Source organism: Macaca nemestrina, chromosome X (genome assembly GCF_043159975.1).
Source record: "Macaca nemestrina isolate mMacNem1 chromosome X, mMacNem.hap1, whole genome shotgun sequence".
In the NCBI taxonomy this organism is placed as follows: domain Eukaryota; kingdom Metazoa; phylum Chordata; class Mammalia; order Primates; family Cercopithecidae; genus Macaca; species Macaca nemestrina.
Window position 1 is genome coordinate 141,105,353 of NC_092145.1, and position 17,878 is coordinate 141,123,230.

At 43.9% G+C, this 17,878-nt stretch overlaps 1 protein-coding gene across 17 annotated transcripts in view; it reads left to right on the forward strand.

Moving 5' to 3' along the window:
* Window positions 1–17,878, forward strand: part of LOC105478200 (SH3 domain containing kinase binding protein 1) — a 362,161-nt gene that overhangs the window by 276,956 nt on the left and 67,327 nt on the right. For all 17 annotated transcript variants that reach the window (XM_071088621.1, XM_011735293.2, XM_024791660.2 and 14 more), the window contains one exon: window positions 3,467–3,574. In XM_071088621.1, the coding sequence (XP_070944722.1) occupies window positions 3,467–3,574 (108 nt within the window). The remainder of the gene's footprint in view (window positions 1–3,466; window positions 3,575–17,878) is intronic.

The following is a 17,878-nucleotide window of genomic DNA, read 5'->3' on the forward strand; positions in this document are numbered from 1 at the left end:
TGTGGCAGTATATGCCTGTAATCCTAGCTACTTGGGAGGCTGAGGCAGGAGAATTGCTTGAACCAGGGAAGCGGAGGTTGCGGTGAGCCGAGATCACGCCACTGCGCTCCAGCCTGGGCGACAGAGTGAGACTCCATCTCAAAACAAACAAACAAACAAACAAACCAAAAAAAACCCAACAGCAACAACAACAAAAAAGTTATTCTGGATGGGCTTTTGCTTATTAACATTTTCTGTATTGTTTTTCTCACATGTGAAGCAAAAAAGGTTCTTGGGTTATTATTTGCGTAAGACTAAGATGAAGCATGGATTTACACTGTTTAGAAAGTTTGAGGCCAGGTGTGGTAGCTCACATCTGTAATACCAGCACTTTGGGAGGCTGAGGCAAATGGATCCCTTGAGCCCAGGAGTTCAAGACCAGCCTGGGCAACATGATGAAACCCCATCTCTACTAAAAATATGGAAAATTAGCCAGGCATGGTGGCATGTGCCTGTAGTCTCAGCTACTCAGGAGGCTGAGGTGGGAGGATTGCTTGAACCCCAAGAAGTCAAGCAGTGAGCCGAGATCATGCCACTGCATTGCAGCCTAGATAATGAGAGTGTGACTCTGTCTCCCCACACAAAAAAAAAAAAAAAAAAAAAAAAAAAAAAAAAAAAAAAGATAGTTTTTTTGAATGCTTTTTGTGGGCATAGTTCTGTATCAGATGACCTGAAATGAATGTGAAAGGAAGACCAGTCCTCACCTAAGCAAACCATTCACACATGAAAAGATTTCAGATTATTGCAAAAACTGTTAATGGTTCTCTCCTCTTTTGGTACTAGAGCACTTATTTGATACCTGTTACCCAAAGGACCTTGCATAATATTGTATGTCTGTCTTTCCCATACATCTCTAAGTTCCCTGGGGTTAGAGATCATGTTCTCTATATCTGTATGTTTAAGGTTTGATGCTCACAGAGCTTAAATATATTTTGCATTTAATAGATGTTTGTTGAGTTGAGTATCATTAAGTGCAAATTAACACTGTACTGAGCATTAGAGAAAAGAAAAGGCATTCATCATAGTCAGTTTCTTAAAGGTGAGTTTCAAGTTGAGTTTTGAAGAAACCTAATTCCAAGAATTAGGGTCAAAGAAATTCTACTCCCAGCTCCCTTCATAAGTTTTTCTGGTATCATTGATGATGTTTGTAACATCCTAGGGTCAGAAGAACCTCAGGAGCCACCAAATCCTGCCACTACTCCTGTTCACAAGTCCCTTCTTTGGAGACTGATGCTAGTTTTCAGGGGGTGATGTGACATGGGCAGGACCAGACTATCTACTTAGACTTCTCACTGTCATTTTTCCAGAAAGATAAGCATCTTTTCATGTTGAAAGACTTTTGGACTCTTGTTTTGTTCTGGGTAAATCTGAACTTGATGCTTCAAGGGTCTTTGTTTTTTTGTTGTTGGTTGGGGCTAGAATTTATGGTCTGTAACTAAGGACTGGTTTCCGAAATCTGCACTCTCTTCTAAGGGGTCAGCTTATCTTTGTAACATACCACTGGGACAGTGGAAGGTGATGATGAGTTACTTCCCATCTGAGGTGGGCCTTATGCTAACTTATAGAGAATCCCTATGAGTTTAGGCAGATAGAGGCCATCCTGTTCTACAGTAATTCAAGTATTGGACTGCAGGAGATTGCAGAACTCTCAGGGCTAGAAAGAGTCTGCATTGATTCTACAAATACTTATTATATGCGGCATTGTGTACATGGCTAGGGGTATAATGGTGAAAAATCAGATGTGTTCCCTCACCTTGCTGGAATGTATGATCTAACAAGGTACAAATGAGCCATACAAGCCATGGCTCTCCCAGGGCCCTGCAGCAAGGCCTTGAACCAGCTGCACATCTGGTGCTTGAGCCCTTTTCTAATCCCACTGGTGTCATGGAGACCATGGGCTCTCCATGGGCCCTGAACATGATCTCCTCCCTTTCTCTATCACCTTCTTGCTTTCCTTCTGTGTTACCAGCGGGGTTTTTTGTTTGTATTTTGGAAAGCCTTTGCTCATTTTGGGCTTTAGCTGGAAGTTGTTGATCACAACTTGGAAGTCTGCTATAGGACAAAAAGCAGGTGCAGGGTCAGGATGCCTGAAGTGGGATGGAGATTTACTGATTATAGGGATTTTATTCAAGGAATTTCATATTTGACAGTGGTGTGTATATTATACATATACTAGGCAGGAAGCATTGCCCAAGTGAGGAGGTTTACAGTAGGCTGGGTGAGTCCTGGATCCGGTGGTAGAAGTAGAATTGGACTCAGAGGACAAATGTAAGACATATGATAAAACTCCAGCAAATGGGACTTCCAACTAGTTGAAAATGGGAAAGACTAGAAGTGGTTTTGTGGCATGAGGTTGTGTGCCCAGGAGAACCACGAGGCCATTAGGCTCATGAAAAAGGCCAGGCTCTTGCCATTTTTGCCCATTGTCCTTTCTCTAGCACCTAGCTCAGTGTCCAGCACAAAGTAGATGCTTGATAACTGTTTGATGAATGAATGAACAAAATAGAGATTATCCAAAGGGAAGCAAGTTCACTCTGGAAGAATGAAGAGCATTATTCATTCATTTAAGATGCCAACATTGTGTCCTGTAAGGTGGAGGAAGTGATTTTCACGATGGCAACTGTGCGCCATCAACATCCAAAGGAGAAGGTGAAGGAGAGCAGTGCATTAATGAGCTTGTGTAAAGTATGATTTTTCTTCTGGTTGGCTGACTGTCACAAAGCCTTTTTTAAATTTTGACAAGCTTTGTGACAGACTAATCACAGAGGACATTTGTGCATGTGATATTTTCTAAGCCATATTTGCAGTTAATGAAATACTTTTATTTCAGTAAAATTAAAATGAAGAAAACACGTATTCTCCCATCCTTAAAAAAGAAAGGCTGGGTGCAGTGGCCCATGCCTATAATCTCAGCACTTTGGGAGGCCGAGGTGGGCGGATCACCTGAGGTCAGGAGTTCAGGACCAGCCTGGCCAACATGGTTAAACCCTGTCTCTACCAAAAAATACAAAAATTAGCCAGGCATTGTGACACGCGCCTGTAATCCCAGCTGCTGAGAGGCTGAGATGGAGGAATCGCTTGAACCTGGGAGGCGGAGGTTGCAGGGAGCTGAGACTGCACCACTGCACTCCAGCCTGGGCGACAGAGTGAGACCCTGTCTCAAAAAAAAAGAAAGAAAGAAAAAAGAAGACCTTATTGATTCAATGCATCTAAAAGCAGCACTGGGTTTTGAGTTCCGGCCGGCAATGCTAAGAGGACTTAAGCTTTTGTTTTCCCCTCTGACTTTGGGGTTTATGCTGACTTGGTAACCATTGTCTCATTAACACGGACCTCCAGGAAAGGGCCTCTGTTCTCTTGAAAAGGGGTGTTAGACCCCTCTGGAGGCTGCTTTCCCCCATCTCTCACTCTGTGTTCTCCTGTTCTCTAGGACTGCATCGACGTAGGCTGGTGGGAAGGAGAGCTGAATGGCAGACGAGGCGTGTTCCCAGATAACTTCGTGAAGTTACTTCCATCGGACTTTGAAAAGGAAGGGAATGTAAGTATCCCTGGCTTTGATTTCAGCGGAGTTGTGGCTCCCATGTTGGGACTTGGGATGGGGGAAGTTTGGTGTAATGTTGAAGAGCACTGACATTTGAACATTCAACAGGCCCAGATTCTGAGCCCTCGGCTGCCGTATACTCTGTAACAAGTTTCATCATAGGATGCATCTGTTAGCTGGCAACAGCGATCTCTACTCTGGGGTTGTTGCATACATAAACAAGATAGTGCGTGTAAAGCACTCGTTGCAGCACTGGCACATTCAGCACCCAAATAAACTGTGAGAACCTTAGGTGCTCTTTTTGATAAGTGGACTGCCAGCAGCATCCCACATACCATGGTCCTTGGGGGTGGGAAAGTAGCCGGTGTTGTGGAAGTGGCTGAAAAGCACATTGTAAGGCTGAGGATGCAGGGTGAGGCCTGTTAATCTTTCTACACTATATGTGTACATGTGTGAGTACACCCACACATATCCGTATATGAGTATATACGCAGCTCTCATCCACCGTTTCTCTTTTGTTGTGGGAGCCCATTTGACCATGCCACTGTTTAAATCAGCCACTCCATCTCTGTTTGCCTCACTCCAGGTGTATTGTTTCCCTGCTGACGATGTAATAAGAAATGTTGGGAAGTTAGAAGCACTTTCCAGTATAAGGGGGCAGCAATTCCATATTCAGGGTTCTTTGCCCAGGCTTTTGCATGGCCTCTGCCCACCTTTCCCAGCCTCCACCCACTTCATGCCCATGGGGACTCTGTTACTGGACGGTGCTGAGCCTGATCTTGCCATGGCACCATTCCAGTAGGGCTGAGGTGTGGGAAGGATAGCTACAGTGCTTGTGGCTTCGTTGCCAAGGATACTAAAGTAGCATTTAATGGAATTTGTGCTGCTTTGATGAATGGATGTAATTGTTTAAGAAGCTAGATGGTGTTGGCACCTGCCAAGATTATGGCCCATAGACCATTAGGTTGGTTTAAAGGCTAAGTTAGCCACACTTTGTAAGCTTTTTGATTGCTTTCTTTCCTGTATTGTTTAGGTGAAGGATGTTCTTTTCCACACCTGTTATTCTCTCTTGGAGTCTGAGTTCGGGTTCTAGAGAATCTAGATTCTGTTGCCTAATGTTTCCTAGATTCTTGATACTTAAAGTGAGATCCATGGGCCAGCAACAGCAGCATCACCTGAGAGCTTGTTAGAAATGCGCAGACCCCACCCCAGACCTGGTGCATCAGAATATGCATTTTAACAGTGTTCTCTGATGATTTGTTTGCATATTACAGTATAGGAATCACTGGTATGGAAGCAGGTATCTCTCTAAGTGATGACAACCCACCTTCTGGTTTCCTCCCCCATCCCCCATATTTTAGGAGGGAAATAAATTCACACAACAGAGAAGAGCTCATCATTCAATAAGGAAAATTTTCACCAAGCAAAATCACTTGAAATATTTTTATTGATGACTGTAGCAATAGAGGATTTTCATTTGACAAAATCAGTCACTGAGAAGAAAAGATACTAAACACTTAGTAGTGACTGCATAGGAAATGTTTTGAAATAGTAGGACGCAGGAATGAAGATGGCAAACATTACAAAGAGTACAGTGGTTGTGACCCTAGGCTGTGGCATCAGATAGATCTGGGTTTGAATCCTGGCTCTGTCACTTACTTGTTCTGTAGCCAAACCCGAGTCACTGAATGTCTCCAAGCCTCTGCATTCTCATCCATAAAATCATGAGAATAATTGTACCTACCTTGTCAACGTGTTGAGAGAAGATTTACTGGGATGATGCACATAAATTCTTAAACATGGTGCCTAGTAGTTGGTAAATGCCTCACACAGATTAACTGTTCCAGTCTTTATAATTGCTGTTTACCACGAGGGTAGGAAGGCTGTAGCTAAAACTGTGAAGTAATGATAGAAGGCTGACTCTGGTTCTTTTTGCTCCAGCTGATCAAATCAACACAGTTATCTTGGTATCTTGGCGAGCTTCCCTGGGAATCCAAATGCATCTAAAAACCTTGATAAATAGCCATTAAAAATAAATCTAACAACTTAGAAAATGTATTGGTAGAGACATGTGAGCACAGAATGGCATAATCTTTGTTATTTATTTGTCTTTTTTTTTTTTTTTTTCTGGATCTACTGCCTGGCAAATGTTTTATTTTCATTCACTCATTCAGTATTTATTGAGTCCTTTCTCTGGGCTGGCCACTGTGCTGGTTGATTGAAAGTGAAGCATGCTCATGGGTACTGTCCTTGTGAGCTTAGAGTTAAGCAGTTAGGTCTGGCGTTTAGGGCCATGGAGACCTGCCAGACCCTTCTGAAAGGACACCTGATATAGGCCTCTCCAAGTGAGTGGAGGCCAGGGGGCTGTCCAGTCTGCCTGTACCCCGCTTCTCCCCTATCTTTGTGAGGCTGGTAAAAGCTAGGCACATCCTGAAGCACTTGGGCGCCAAGACCTTCATGGTGACTCCTCTCCCTTTGACCAAGGAATCTTAGCAAGCATACCATCCTACTAGACATTTGCCACCTTATTGGTTCTGATTGAAGCAGTATATTTTTTTAATTGACAGATAAAATTGTGTTTAATGTGTACAACATGATGCTTTGAAGTATATATACATTGTGGAATGACTGAATCTAGCTAATTACCATATGCATTACCTCACATCGTTATCATTTTTGTGGTGATGGGCTGTAGGGTTTTGAAGACTAGGGTAAAATCTAGATCATTCTTTTAACAAATGGGTAAAGCATGCCTTCTAATTCCCAGTCATGTTTTGCGGTGGGGGGGCAGTAAATTCACTCAAGTGAGAGCTACTCCATAGTGTACTTTTCTAGAAGCTCTGTGTTACATAAGCTATTAAGGAAAGCACTTCCACCGGGAGAGTGAAGTTGTCAGTGATGAGTGGACTGGGCATGGCATGCTCTTTGGGACATGCATGCTCTCTGGGGCCTCATGGGCATCTCTCCAATCCCCGACAAGCAGCCACCATTTCTTTGATAGGTCTTTTAACCTTGTCCCTATGAAGCAGAAAACCCAATAGTCATACCTGTTAGACAAAGTAATACCTATAGCTGAAAAGTGATTGTACGACGTAGCATTTAACTTCTAGAAAATTCAAAGTATAACATCCTTTTCCATCTCCTCTGGTCTATAAAAACCAGCCAACCATCTTCACGTTGGTTGTTATGCCAGCCTTTATTGCTGCACCCAGAGTATTGGTGAGTTGGTGACAATGTGACTGGAGCTAGGGCTGTCATTTGCTGAGTTGAGAGTGTAAAGATGATTAGAATCATTAACATGAAGGCACTATGTGAATGACAGAGTCTGAAACATTCTGCCACTGGTTTCAGCAGATGTCATCTTGTCTTGCCAGTGACTGGGGTTACAGTCATTCACCCAGAAAAGAGGACGATCTGTGATGATTAGGGTAGACAGAAGCAAATGGCATTTATTCAACAGCAGGCCTCTTGACTCCGTAGGCATCACCAGAGCATTCTGATGAGGCTGACATATTTTCTGCTAGGGTGTGAATTCAGGTAGTTACTACAAGGCCTTTTGGAATTCCTGGCCATCTTTCTTTCGGAGAGTGCTTAGTGGATTCTCCCTCACCAGGGTAACAAATGCTTTGGGGTTTTTCCTCAAGATATTCCAGAAGAGCATCTGTTGATCTCTTGGTGCATATTTTAGAGCAATTATGTAAGCTATTTATAAGAGAACCTAGATTCAATGGCTGTCTGTTTATTTTGGGCCTTGACAGTAAAATTGAATACCAGAACAGAAAGATTAAATATTCTGAGAGCTCTAATGAAGCAATGTGTGTGCTGTGTCATTGTTACAGAAGGCTAACGGGGAACTTAGACTCTCAAAAACAGCAGAAACAACTGCTCACTGTCATTAACAAAAGAACAAAATTAGAATAGGTACTTCGAAAGATAGTGTTATTTAAGAAAGTGGCCGGGTGTGGTGGTTCGTGCCTGTAATCCCAGCGCTTTAGGAGGCCAAGGTGGGAGGATCGCTTGAGCCCAGGAGTTTGAGACCAACCTGGGCAACATAGCAAGACCCCATCTCTACAAAAATAAGAAAAATTAGCTGGACATGGTGGTACATGCCTGGGGTCCCAGTTATTCAGGAGGCTGAGTTCGGGGGATCACTTGGGCCCAGGAGTTTGAGGCTGCAGTGAGCTGTGATCATGCCAGTGCACTTCAGCCTGGGCAACAGAGTGAGACCCTGTCTCAAAAAAAATGTAAATCTCAGGCTCCAGTTCTTTTAAGAGAAATTGTTCAAATCACCAGAAGATATTACTGATCTACCATGCATTTATCTGGAGGGCTCTTCAGTGTTTGTACAAGTGAGGAATGATGGCATTGCTAAGATTCCCATAGGCATTTCCCTAGCGAATGCTCCTCAGTGGGAGCTCAGTCTCAGGGACTCAGAAACCTGTCCTCGAAGATGTCCCTGTGACTATGATGCAGGCTCACCTTTGCTGAGTCACAGAGGCTTAATCAGGTAGCAGGCAGCCAGCTTACTCATCGCAACAAGAACTCAGATGTCAGCCAGTCTGGAACACAGAGGTCTGCCTGCCCCGGTCATTTTGTCCGCTATGGGCCTGATTCCTTAGAAGCCGGATTCCACCGGAAGCCAGGTTTATCCAGTGGTTGCCGGGAGGGCAAGGAATCAACAAGAGGAGTTTGTTGTTCTTACCAAGGGTCTGGCAGGTATCACTTGAGGCCCCTTCATGCACCAAAGGGAAAGATCTGCCAAGGGAACCATGTGTTGAAGTCAACTAAGCCTCGATAATGCTTCCAAGAGCACTGTACCACTGCCTTTGGTCTCCATTTGTCTTTGTTTTCATGACTGACTGGACCCTTCCTGTTCACATCAATCTCCAGACACATTGTGATGCAATCAGTTAGATTTCCCACTTTCTCCATTATAATCATGTGCCAACCCAGCCTTTTATGATTTTTTTTTTTTTTAGCACAAGTTTTGCAGGTTCCAAACTTTTGCAAGGAAGGAAGTCTGTTGCTCGATTCTCACAATGGCTGAATTTTGCTTGTTTAACTCTGCCTTCCCTATACCAAGTTCTTAGGAGGCCACTCACCTTACTTATCCTCCATCTTCTGACAACCCAGTCCATAAAATCTGTTCTTAGTCAACATTTTCTTTATTATTCATCATGTCCTTTAGCCTTTAGCCCTGGCCCCGATTTTTATTTAGAATCATCTTAAAAGACATCTTATTTGAAAACGTGCATCTATAAGAAGAACTGTTGTTTTTCTAGTTTCTGAGGATGCCCGATAATTTCCCTATTTTTTAGCCTTCCAAAAGAAAGAAATATGTGCTTCTAATAAGCAGTCTTATGAAAAAAATTTACCTAAACATTATCTGTCTTGAACATTTAGTTTCATAGGTGGTTTCACATGCAAAGAAATGGGGTTTGTCAAGGAGTTAATGTCATCCGAGTATGGCCTAGTGACTCAACCCCAGTGGGCTTTCTCAAAGCCACCCAGATGGTATTCCCTCTCCCTTCTCCAGCTGTACTTACAGCCTATAGTCTTTGAAGGCAGAGCCCATGTCCCAGGCTTCTCCTTCATGGGGCCTTACAGCATGCATGGTACATGGTTGCTGGTGAAGAACCCCTGGTCCTTTAGTTGATTGGTGCCAGAGTATACCTTCTCTTCCTCCTGCCCCTCCTTTCCTGTTTTCTGCTTTCTCTTGTACAAAAGAGGAGGAAGAGTAGAAGGGAGGGGCAGGGGGAGGCTGACCTCCTGTCAGATTGTCCTTCCCAGACCAAGGGAGGCCCAGATCCTTCCATCTGATCATGGTGTCTGGGCATGGAATCAAGGCATCACTTTCAGGGTGGGGCAGATGGAATGAAGGGGTGAGCCAAGGGGTGAACTGCGAGAGCATCTTAGGGAGAAGCCAAATGCCAAGGCCTAGCTGACTTCCCAACAGGCCATCAGTCTGAATGGGAGATGATGGATGTAGGCCACTAGGCCAGAGGCTGAGGGAGGAAACTAGAGAAGGACTCTTCCAAGAGCAGGTTCCATAGGTCCCTGGGGATCTCCAGTGCGGGTGACAGGGCAGGCAGTTGCTGGGGACTCTATAGGGTACAGAGGTGCAGTTAAAGACACTGTCATCACCTAGAGGATAGCTTCAGCTGCACATTTCAAAGGTGTGACTGGTCCTCCAGGGGCAGGGGAGAAGAGGGCAGAGTGGAGGTCCCCATGTGTTTCTAGAGCTGCAAAGGGGTGCCTTATTCAGGAGCTGTCCATGTGTGTCCCCTCTCCAGCCTCACCCACAGACACCACCAGAGAACTTAGTGAGATGTGTGGAGGAGGTCTCCCAAAGTCCAGAATTGCTCAAAATCAAGCTAAGACTTACTTCCAGAACCTCACCATATTCCTCTAACAAAGCCCCTCTAAAGGGTACCCAGCCATCAGGGTACACTTCTGTTTGTGTTTGTTTGTTTTTAACAAATCACATCTCTGGGGCCAGAGTTCTGAAGGTAAACCAGCTCAAGAGGCAAAGTAGCAAACCAGATTCCTGCCAGGGGAACAGTTGAGTCAGCCAATGAGCCTTTTGCTTGGGAAGGGCCAGTCTTGCCAAACAAAGGGCAGAGTCAGTTCTGAAATCCTTCACAGGAAACAAAGCTTGTCTTCCCATTCTCATTCCAGAACATTCATATCTGTTTCCTTCCTGGTAACGTAAAGGTAAAAATCAAATCTAGCTAATATATCCTTTGAAGGATGGTATCTGCATGTCTTGGTCCAAGCCAACAACCCCACACACAGGCAGACATGGACATGTGTGCACTTAGGCCTATGCTCCCTCCATATATGAAGACTGTGGAAGGCATTCGGCTCTCCCAGAAATCAGAAAATGTGGATTCATTGATTTTGTTACCATTATATTCATGTTGGCTCTTGTGAAATGAATTCCCGTAGTCTGGACATTGAGAAACGTAGAGTTCTGGGCCCTCTGGCTACCAACTAGCTGTTTAAACAGCCTTTCTGGGCCTCAGTGATCTCAGCGGCGGGGGTGGCGGGTGGTGGGGGACTCCTATGATGACTTGCAGCTCTTAATATCCACTGTTTTTTTAGCACTTACCTGCAAACTGAGCAGGCTGAAGCCACCTGAGTTTGGAGCTAGAGCATTTTACCTTCACCATGGAGGGAGGGATAAAGAGAATAAATAGAACAAGTGCCTCTAAAAACTCAGGACTTAAATACTTGCCTGAGTTGAAAGGATGTTTTCGTGTATACACCTATAGGAGCTGGTTAATATTACTGTTAAACCGTACACAGGAAACCTTGACCTACTACTTAGCCCGGAGGACCCCAGCCCCATTTTCTTTATCCAGTCACAATTGGATGTTTGGAGGGAAATCAACTAAATGATCTCCTCATGTCTTTTTATTTGAGAATAGTGAACTCCCGTGATGAATTTTCTACTGTCACATTTTGCTAGAGAATCACCTGTTTTGCCTTCTCAGTTCACACTGCCTTGTCTTCCTGTTGCATTTAAAATGAAATTTTTAATTTAATTTTTCTTTTTTTTTATTGAGACAGGGTTTCCCTCTGTTGCCCAGGCTGGAGTACAGTGGCACGATCTCAGCTCACTGCAGCCTCCGCCTCCTGGGCCCAAGCAACCCTCCTGCCTCAGCCTCCCGAGTAGATGGGACCACAGGCATGTGACACCATGCCCAACTAAATTTTTGTATTTTTTGTAGAGATGGGGTTTCACCATGTTGCCCAGGCTGGTCTCCAACTCCTGAGTGCAGGCAATCTCCCTGCCTCCATCTCCCAAAGTGCTGGGCCTGTTGCATTTTTAAAAAACATTGTAGGCCCATGTGCAATACTTCATGAATCATTTGCGGGAGGGGTACAGCCTAGAGCTGCATAGAACCCTGGCCCTGATTTTTATTTAGAATTACCTGAAAGACATCCTGTTTGAAAATGTGGCATCTTTTCTCCTTTGAAAAAGCATAAAGGCTAAGTTTGATGGAACCAGAGAAAGTGAAGTCAGTAAAGGATTAAAAAAGAGGAAAACTTGTAAACCCGCTCTGCTAGTAAGCAAAGCAGGCACCTGGCCAGCACTGATCAAGAGTGGTAGATGCAAGACAGACAGCTCACAAACTGTTCCTTCCTTTCGAAACTGTGCCCCCAACTGCCTCTGCAACTGCCGGGTTTCCGAACAAAACTTCACACTTCTGTCTCTGTCCTTTGCCACGTTCACACACATGCTTGCTGTGACCACACTTCATACACTGTCTGTTAGTGCAACATTTTCCTCTCTCCCTCCCCCAGTGCCCCTCTGCTCTGCTCTGTCACATTTCATGTGTCTGCTACATATCAAATGTGACACAACATTAAAGGGATTTTTTTTCTTTGACCAGTAATCTTGGAAAATATGATGACTTGTAATTGTCGTTTTAAAATTTGGGGCCCTGTGGTTTGAGGCAAGGTCGCTGGGGTAACGGCCTCAGCGAAAGGAGGCTCATGTGAAATTGGTTATAGAAGTGTTCAGACCTGCAAGGAGTGAGGAAGATGTCCAGGGTTAGGCGTCGTTGGGACTTGGCTAGGAAGAATAAGGCCATGGGGTGTTGGCAGTTTTGTAAATAAGGGATGACAGGCATACTTCATTCTTCCGTGCATTCCTTTTTTGTGTTTCAGATATTGCGTTTTTTACAAATTCAATGGTTGTGGTAACCCTATGTGGAGCAAACCTACTGGCGCCATTTTCCCCACAGCATGTGCTCACTTCATGTCTCTGTATTACATTTTGGTAATTCTCACAACATTTCAAACTTTTTCATTATTATTATGTCTGTTATGGGTAATCTGTGATCAGTGATCTTTGGCATTACTATTGTAATTGTTTTGAGGCACCATAAACTGTGCCCATATAAGACGGCAGACTTAATTGATCGATCTTGTGTGTGTTCTGACTACTCCATTGACCTACGATTCCCCATCTCTCTTCCTCTTATTGGGCTTCACTATTTCCTGGGACACAACAATGTTGAAATGAGGCAAACTAATAGCCCTATGATAGCCTCTAAGTGTTCAAGTGAAAGGAAAAGCCACACATCTCTCACTTTAAATCAAAAGCTAGAAATGATCGAGCTTAGTGAAGAAGGTTATGTTGAAAGCTGAGACAGGCCAAAAGCTAGGCCTCTTGCACTAAACAGTTAGACAAGCTGTGAATGCAAAGGAAAAATTCATGAAGGAAATTAAAAGTGCTACTCCAGTAAACACATGAATGATAAGAAAGTAAAACAACCTTATTGCCAGGCATGGTGGCTCACATCTGTAATCTCGGCACTTTGGGAGGCCAAGATGGGAGGATCACTTGAGCCCAGCAGTTCGAGACCAACCTGGGCAACATAGTGAGACTCCGTCTCAATCAATCAATCAATCAATCAATCAGTAACAGCCTTACTGATTATATGGAGAAAGTTTGAGTGGTCTGAATAGAAGATCGAACCAGCCACAACACTTCCTTAAGCCAAGGTCTAATTCAGAGCAAGGCCCTAATTCTATTCAAGTCTGTGAAGGCTGAGAGAGGTGAGGAAGCTGCAGAAGAAAAGTTAGAAGCCAGCAGAGGTTCGTTATTGAGGTTTAAGGAAAGACACCATCTCCATAACATAAAAATACAAGGTGAAGCAGCAAGTGCTGATGGAGAAGCTGCAGCAGGTTATCCAGAAGATCTAGCTTTGATGAAGGTGGCTACTCTAAACAGATTTTCCGTTGATGAAACAGCCTTTGATTGAAAGAAGATATCATCTAGGACTTTCATAGCTGGAGAAGTTGATATCTGGCCTCAAAGCTTCAAAGGGCAGGCTGACTCTCTTGGTAGGGGCTAATGCATCTGGTGACTTTAAGTTGAAACCGGTGCTCATTTACCATTCTGAAAATCCTGGGGCACTTAAGAATTATGCTGCCAGACACGGCAGCTCACGCCTATAATCCCAGCACTTTGGGAGGCCAAGGCAGGAGGATCACTTGAACCTAGGAGTTTGAGACCTGCCTGGGCAACATAGCAAGACTCCATCTCTACAAATAAACAAAACTAGCCAGTTGTGGTGGTGTATCGGGAGAACCCGCTCCCGGTGTTTAACGTGGGTTCTTTTCTATTTCCTAAGTGTCTCGGCTGGGTTGAGAAATAAAGGGAAAGAGCACAAGAGAGAGAGATTTAAAGCTGGGTGTTGGGGGGAGACATCACATGTCAGCAGGATCCGTGATGTTCCCCGAGCCGTAAAACCAGCAAGTTTTTATTAGTGATTTTCAAAAGGGGAGGGAGTGCACGAATAGAGTGTGGGTCACAGAGATCATATACTTCACAAGGTAATAAAATATCACAAAGCAAATGGAGGCAGGGCGAGATCACAGGACCACCGGATGAGGCGAAATTAAAATTGCTAATGAAGTTTCCAGCACACATTGTCGCATTGTCATTGATAACATCTTATCAGGAGACAGGGTTTGAGAGCAGATAACCTGTCTGACCAAAATTTATTAGGTGGGAATTTTCCTCCTCCTAATAAGCCTGGGAGCACTACAGGATACTGGGGCTTATTTCATCCCTTCGGCTTCGAGCATAAAAGACGAGACACCTTAAAAGGGGCCTTCGACCACAAAAGACGGGACACCTTAAAAGGGGCCTTCGACCACAAAAGACGGGACACCTTAAAAGGGGCTGTCGATAAGCCTACCTTCAGGGCGCATTCTCTTTCTCAGGGATGTTCCTTGCTGAGAAAAAGAATTCAGCGATATTTCTATTTGCTTATGAAAGAGGAGAAATATAGCTCTGTTCCGTCCGCCTCACTGGCGGCCAGTTCAAAGTTACCTCTCTGGTTCCCTGAACATCGCTGTTATCCTGTTCTTTTTTTTTTTTTAAGATGCCCAGATTTCATATCGTTCAAACACACGTGCTCTACAAACAATTTGTGCAGTTGGTACAATCACAGGGTCCTGAGGCGACATTCATCCTCCTCAGCTTACGAAGAAGATGACGGGATTAAGAGATTAAAGTAAAGACAGGCATGGGAAAACACAAGGGTATTGATTGGGGAAGTGATAAGTGTCCATGAAATCTTCACAATTTATGTTCAGAGATTACAGTAAAGACAGGTGTAAGAAATTATAAAAGTCTTAATTTGGGGAACTAATAAATGCCCATGAAATCTTCACAATTTATGTTCTTCTGCCACGGCTTCAGCCAGTCCCTCGGTTCGGGGTCTCTGACTTCCTGCAACAGTGATGTGCACCTGTGGCCTCAGCTACTTGGGAGGCTGAAGTGAGAGGATCTCTTGAGCCTGGGAGGTCAAGGCTGCAGTGAGCTGTGATCGCACCATTGCACTCCATCCTGGGTGACAGAGTGAGACCCTATCTCAAAAATAAAAACAACAAAAAAAGAAATATGCTAAATCTACTCTGCCTCTGTTCTATAGATGGAAAAACAAAGCCTAGATGATAGCACATCTGTTTACAGCATGGTTTACTAAATATTTTAAGCCCACTGTTGAGACCTACTGCTTAGAAAAAAAAATTCCTTTTAAAATATTACTGCTTATTGACAATGCACCTGGTCACTCAAGAGCTCTGATGGAGATGTATAAGAAGATGATTGCTGTTTTCATGCCTGCTACTACAACATCCATTCTGCAGCCCATGGATCAGAGTCGTTTTAACTTTCAAGTCTTGTTATTTAAGAAATAAGGCTATAGCTGCCGTGGATAGTGATTCCTCTGATGGATCTGGGGAAAGTCAATTGAAATAATTCTGAAAAGGGCTCACCATTCTAGATGCCAGTAAGAATATTTTTGATTCATGGGAGGAGGTCAAAATATCAACAGTAACAGGGGTTGGAAGAAGTTGATTCCAACCCTCAGGGATGACTTTCAGGGGTTCAAGACTTCAGTGAATGAAATAACTGCAGATGTGGCAGAAATAGCAAGAGAACTAGAATTGGAAGTGGAGCCTAAAGATGTGACTGAATTGCTGCAATCTCATGATCAACCTTGAATAAATGAAGAGTTACTTCTTATGGATGAGCAAAGAAAGTGATTTCTTGAGATGGAATCTACTCCTGGTGAAGATGCTGTGAACATTGTTGAAATGACAACAAAGGATTTAGAATCTTACATATGCTTAGTTGATAAAGCAGTGGCAGAATTTGAGAGGATTGACTCCAGTATTGAAAGATGTTCTACTCTGGGTAAAATGCTATCAAATAGCATCACATGATACAGAAAAATTTTTCACGAAAGGAAGTCAATGATACGGCAAACTTCGTTGTTGTCTTACTTTAAGGAATTGCTACAGTCACCCCAACCTTCAGCCACCACCACCCTGATCAGTCAGCTGCTGTCAACATTGAGGCAAGACTCTCCCCCAGCAAAAAGTTTACAACTCGCTGAAGGCTCAGATGATCGTTAGTTTTTTCTAGCAGTGAAGTATTTTTCTTTTTTTTTTTTTTTTTTTTTTTTGAGACAGAGTCTTGCTCTGTCGCCCAGGCTGGGGTGCAGTGGCCGGATCTCAGCTCACTGCAAGCTCCGCCTCCTGGGTTTAGACCATTCTCCTGCCTCAGCCTCCCGAGTAGCTGGGACTACAGGCGCCCGCCACCTCGCCCGGCTAGTTTTTTGTATTTTTTAGTAGAGACGGGGTTTCACCGTGTTAGCCAGGATGGTCTCGATCTCCTGACCTCGTGATCCGCCCGTCTCGGCCTCCCAAAGTGCTGGGATTACAGGCTTGAGCCACCGCGCCTGGCCGCAGTGAAGTATTTTTAAATTAAGGTACGTACATTGCTTTTTTAGACATGTTATCGCACACTGAATAAACTACAGTAGAGCATAAACATAACTTTTATATGCACCAGGAAACCAAAAAATTCTTGTGACTTGCTTTATTGCAGTGGTCTAAAATTGAGTTTGCAGTATCTCTGAGGTATGCCTGTACTCTGATTCTGAGGTAAAGGAAGGTTAACTGGCAGAACTTCACTGATACTTTTGTTAGGTAAACACACATCTGTCCCCAGTCTAATTAACACAGTGACAGAGAAGGAAGGAAGAAAAAGAGTTAGTGGAGAGCTAGAAGGGGCAGGCAAAAGGGGAAAGAATAATGTGAGACCATGAGGCAGAAACACATCCATCCCACAGAGCACCTGTGTGTAAGGGCAGGTGGCTCTTAGAGCAGCTTTCTTTATTTTAATAAAGTATATTTCTCTGCACTCGTAGAGACAATACAGAAAAACATTAAGAATGACACACACACACACACACACACATACATGCACACACATATGCACCCAGAATCAGAGATCACTGCTTTAAATTTCTTTCCTCTTTTTCTTTCTGTGTATGTTGCAGCCTAGTTGAGCTCATACTATAGCTGCAATTTGATATCCTTTTTTTCAGCTTTAACACAATACAGTTCCCTGTGTTTTTATAAACTCCTTGTGTGTGGTTTCATGACTGTGTGATGGTTTGTCTTGTGGACATTTTCTGGCAGGATGGATCTCACGGTGGCCAACAGCACGCCTGTGGGTCAGGCAGCCCTGGGCCTGATGCCTAGCCATGCCCCCAACCCCTTTTAGTAGCCTGGTTACCTCAAGAAATGACTTCATCTCTCAAAGCCTCAATTATTTCATCTGCAAAATGGGTATCATATCACTGTCACGCAGGTTAAACAAGTCAGTACTTACTTCTGCTTATGAATTTAACTTCTCCTAAGAGGGAGGTCATATTATCATTTATAGATGAGAAGGTTCAGTTTGGTGAGGTCACTTGCCCCACATCTGTGGGTAACAGTGGAAAGAGCCAGGATTTATAATGCCGGTAAAGTTCTGAACTCCCCCACCCCCAGCCTGCACCTAATGGAATAACTTGGCTTGAATCACCTAGCTGGTAAAAAACAAAGCTGATATGTGATTGAATCCAGAGCCTACATGCTATGATGCCCCCTGAGAAAGTTCCCTGTGGATGTAATATTCTCTGGGTTTTATTTAAAACCATTTCTTTCCATGTTGCAGTGCTGCATCAGGCACTGATGGGTCAGGGCTGGTGACGGGTGGGTGCTTTGGCTGGTCCCCTTGGTAATGGTAATGTCACAGTAGTACATTTTCAGAGAGCAGAAGAGACTTCGTGGAGCTTTTTAAAAATCACAAGTATATGATGCCCAGAGAGGATGAGAAGTGTCAGCAGGGATGTGGATGTTCTGCTCAAACCCTCCCCCGTTCTCATCCTTCCTTCCTTCCTTAATGATTTTGATGTTGAGATAGTTCTCCCCTTGCCCTCG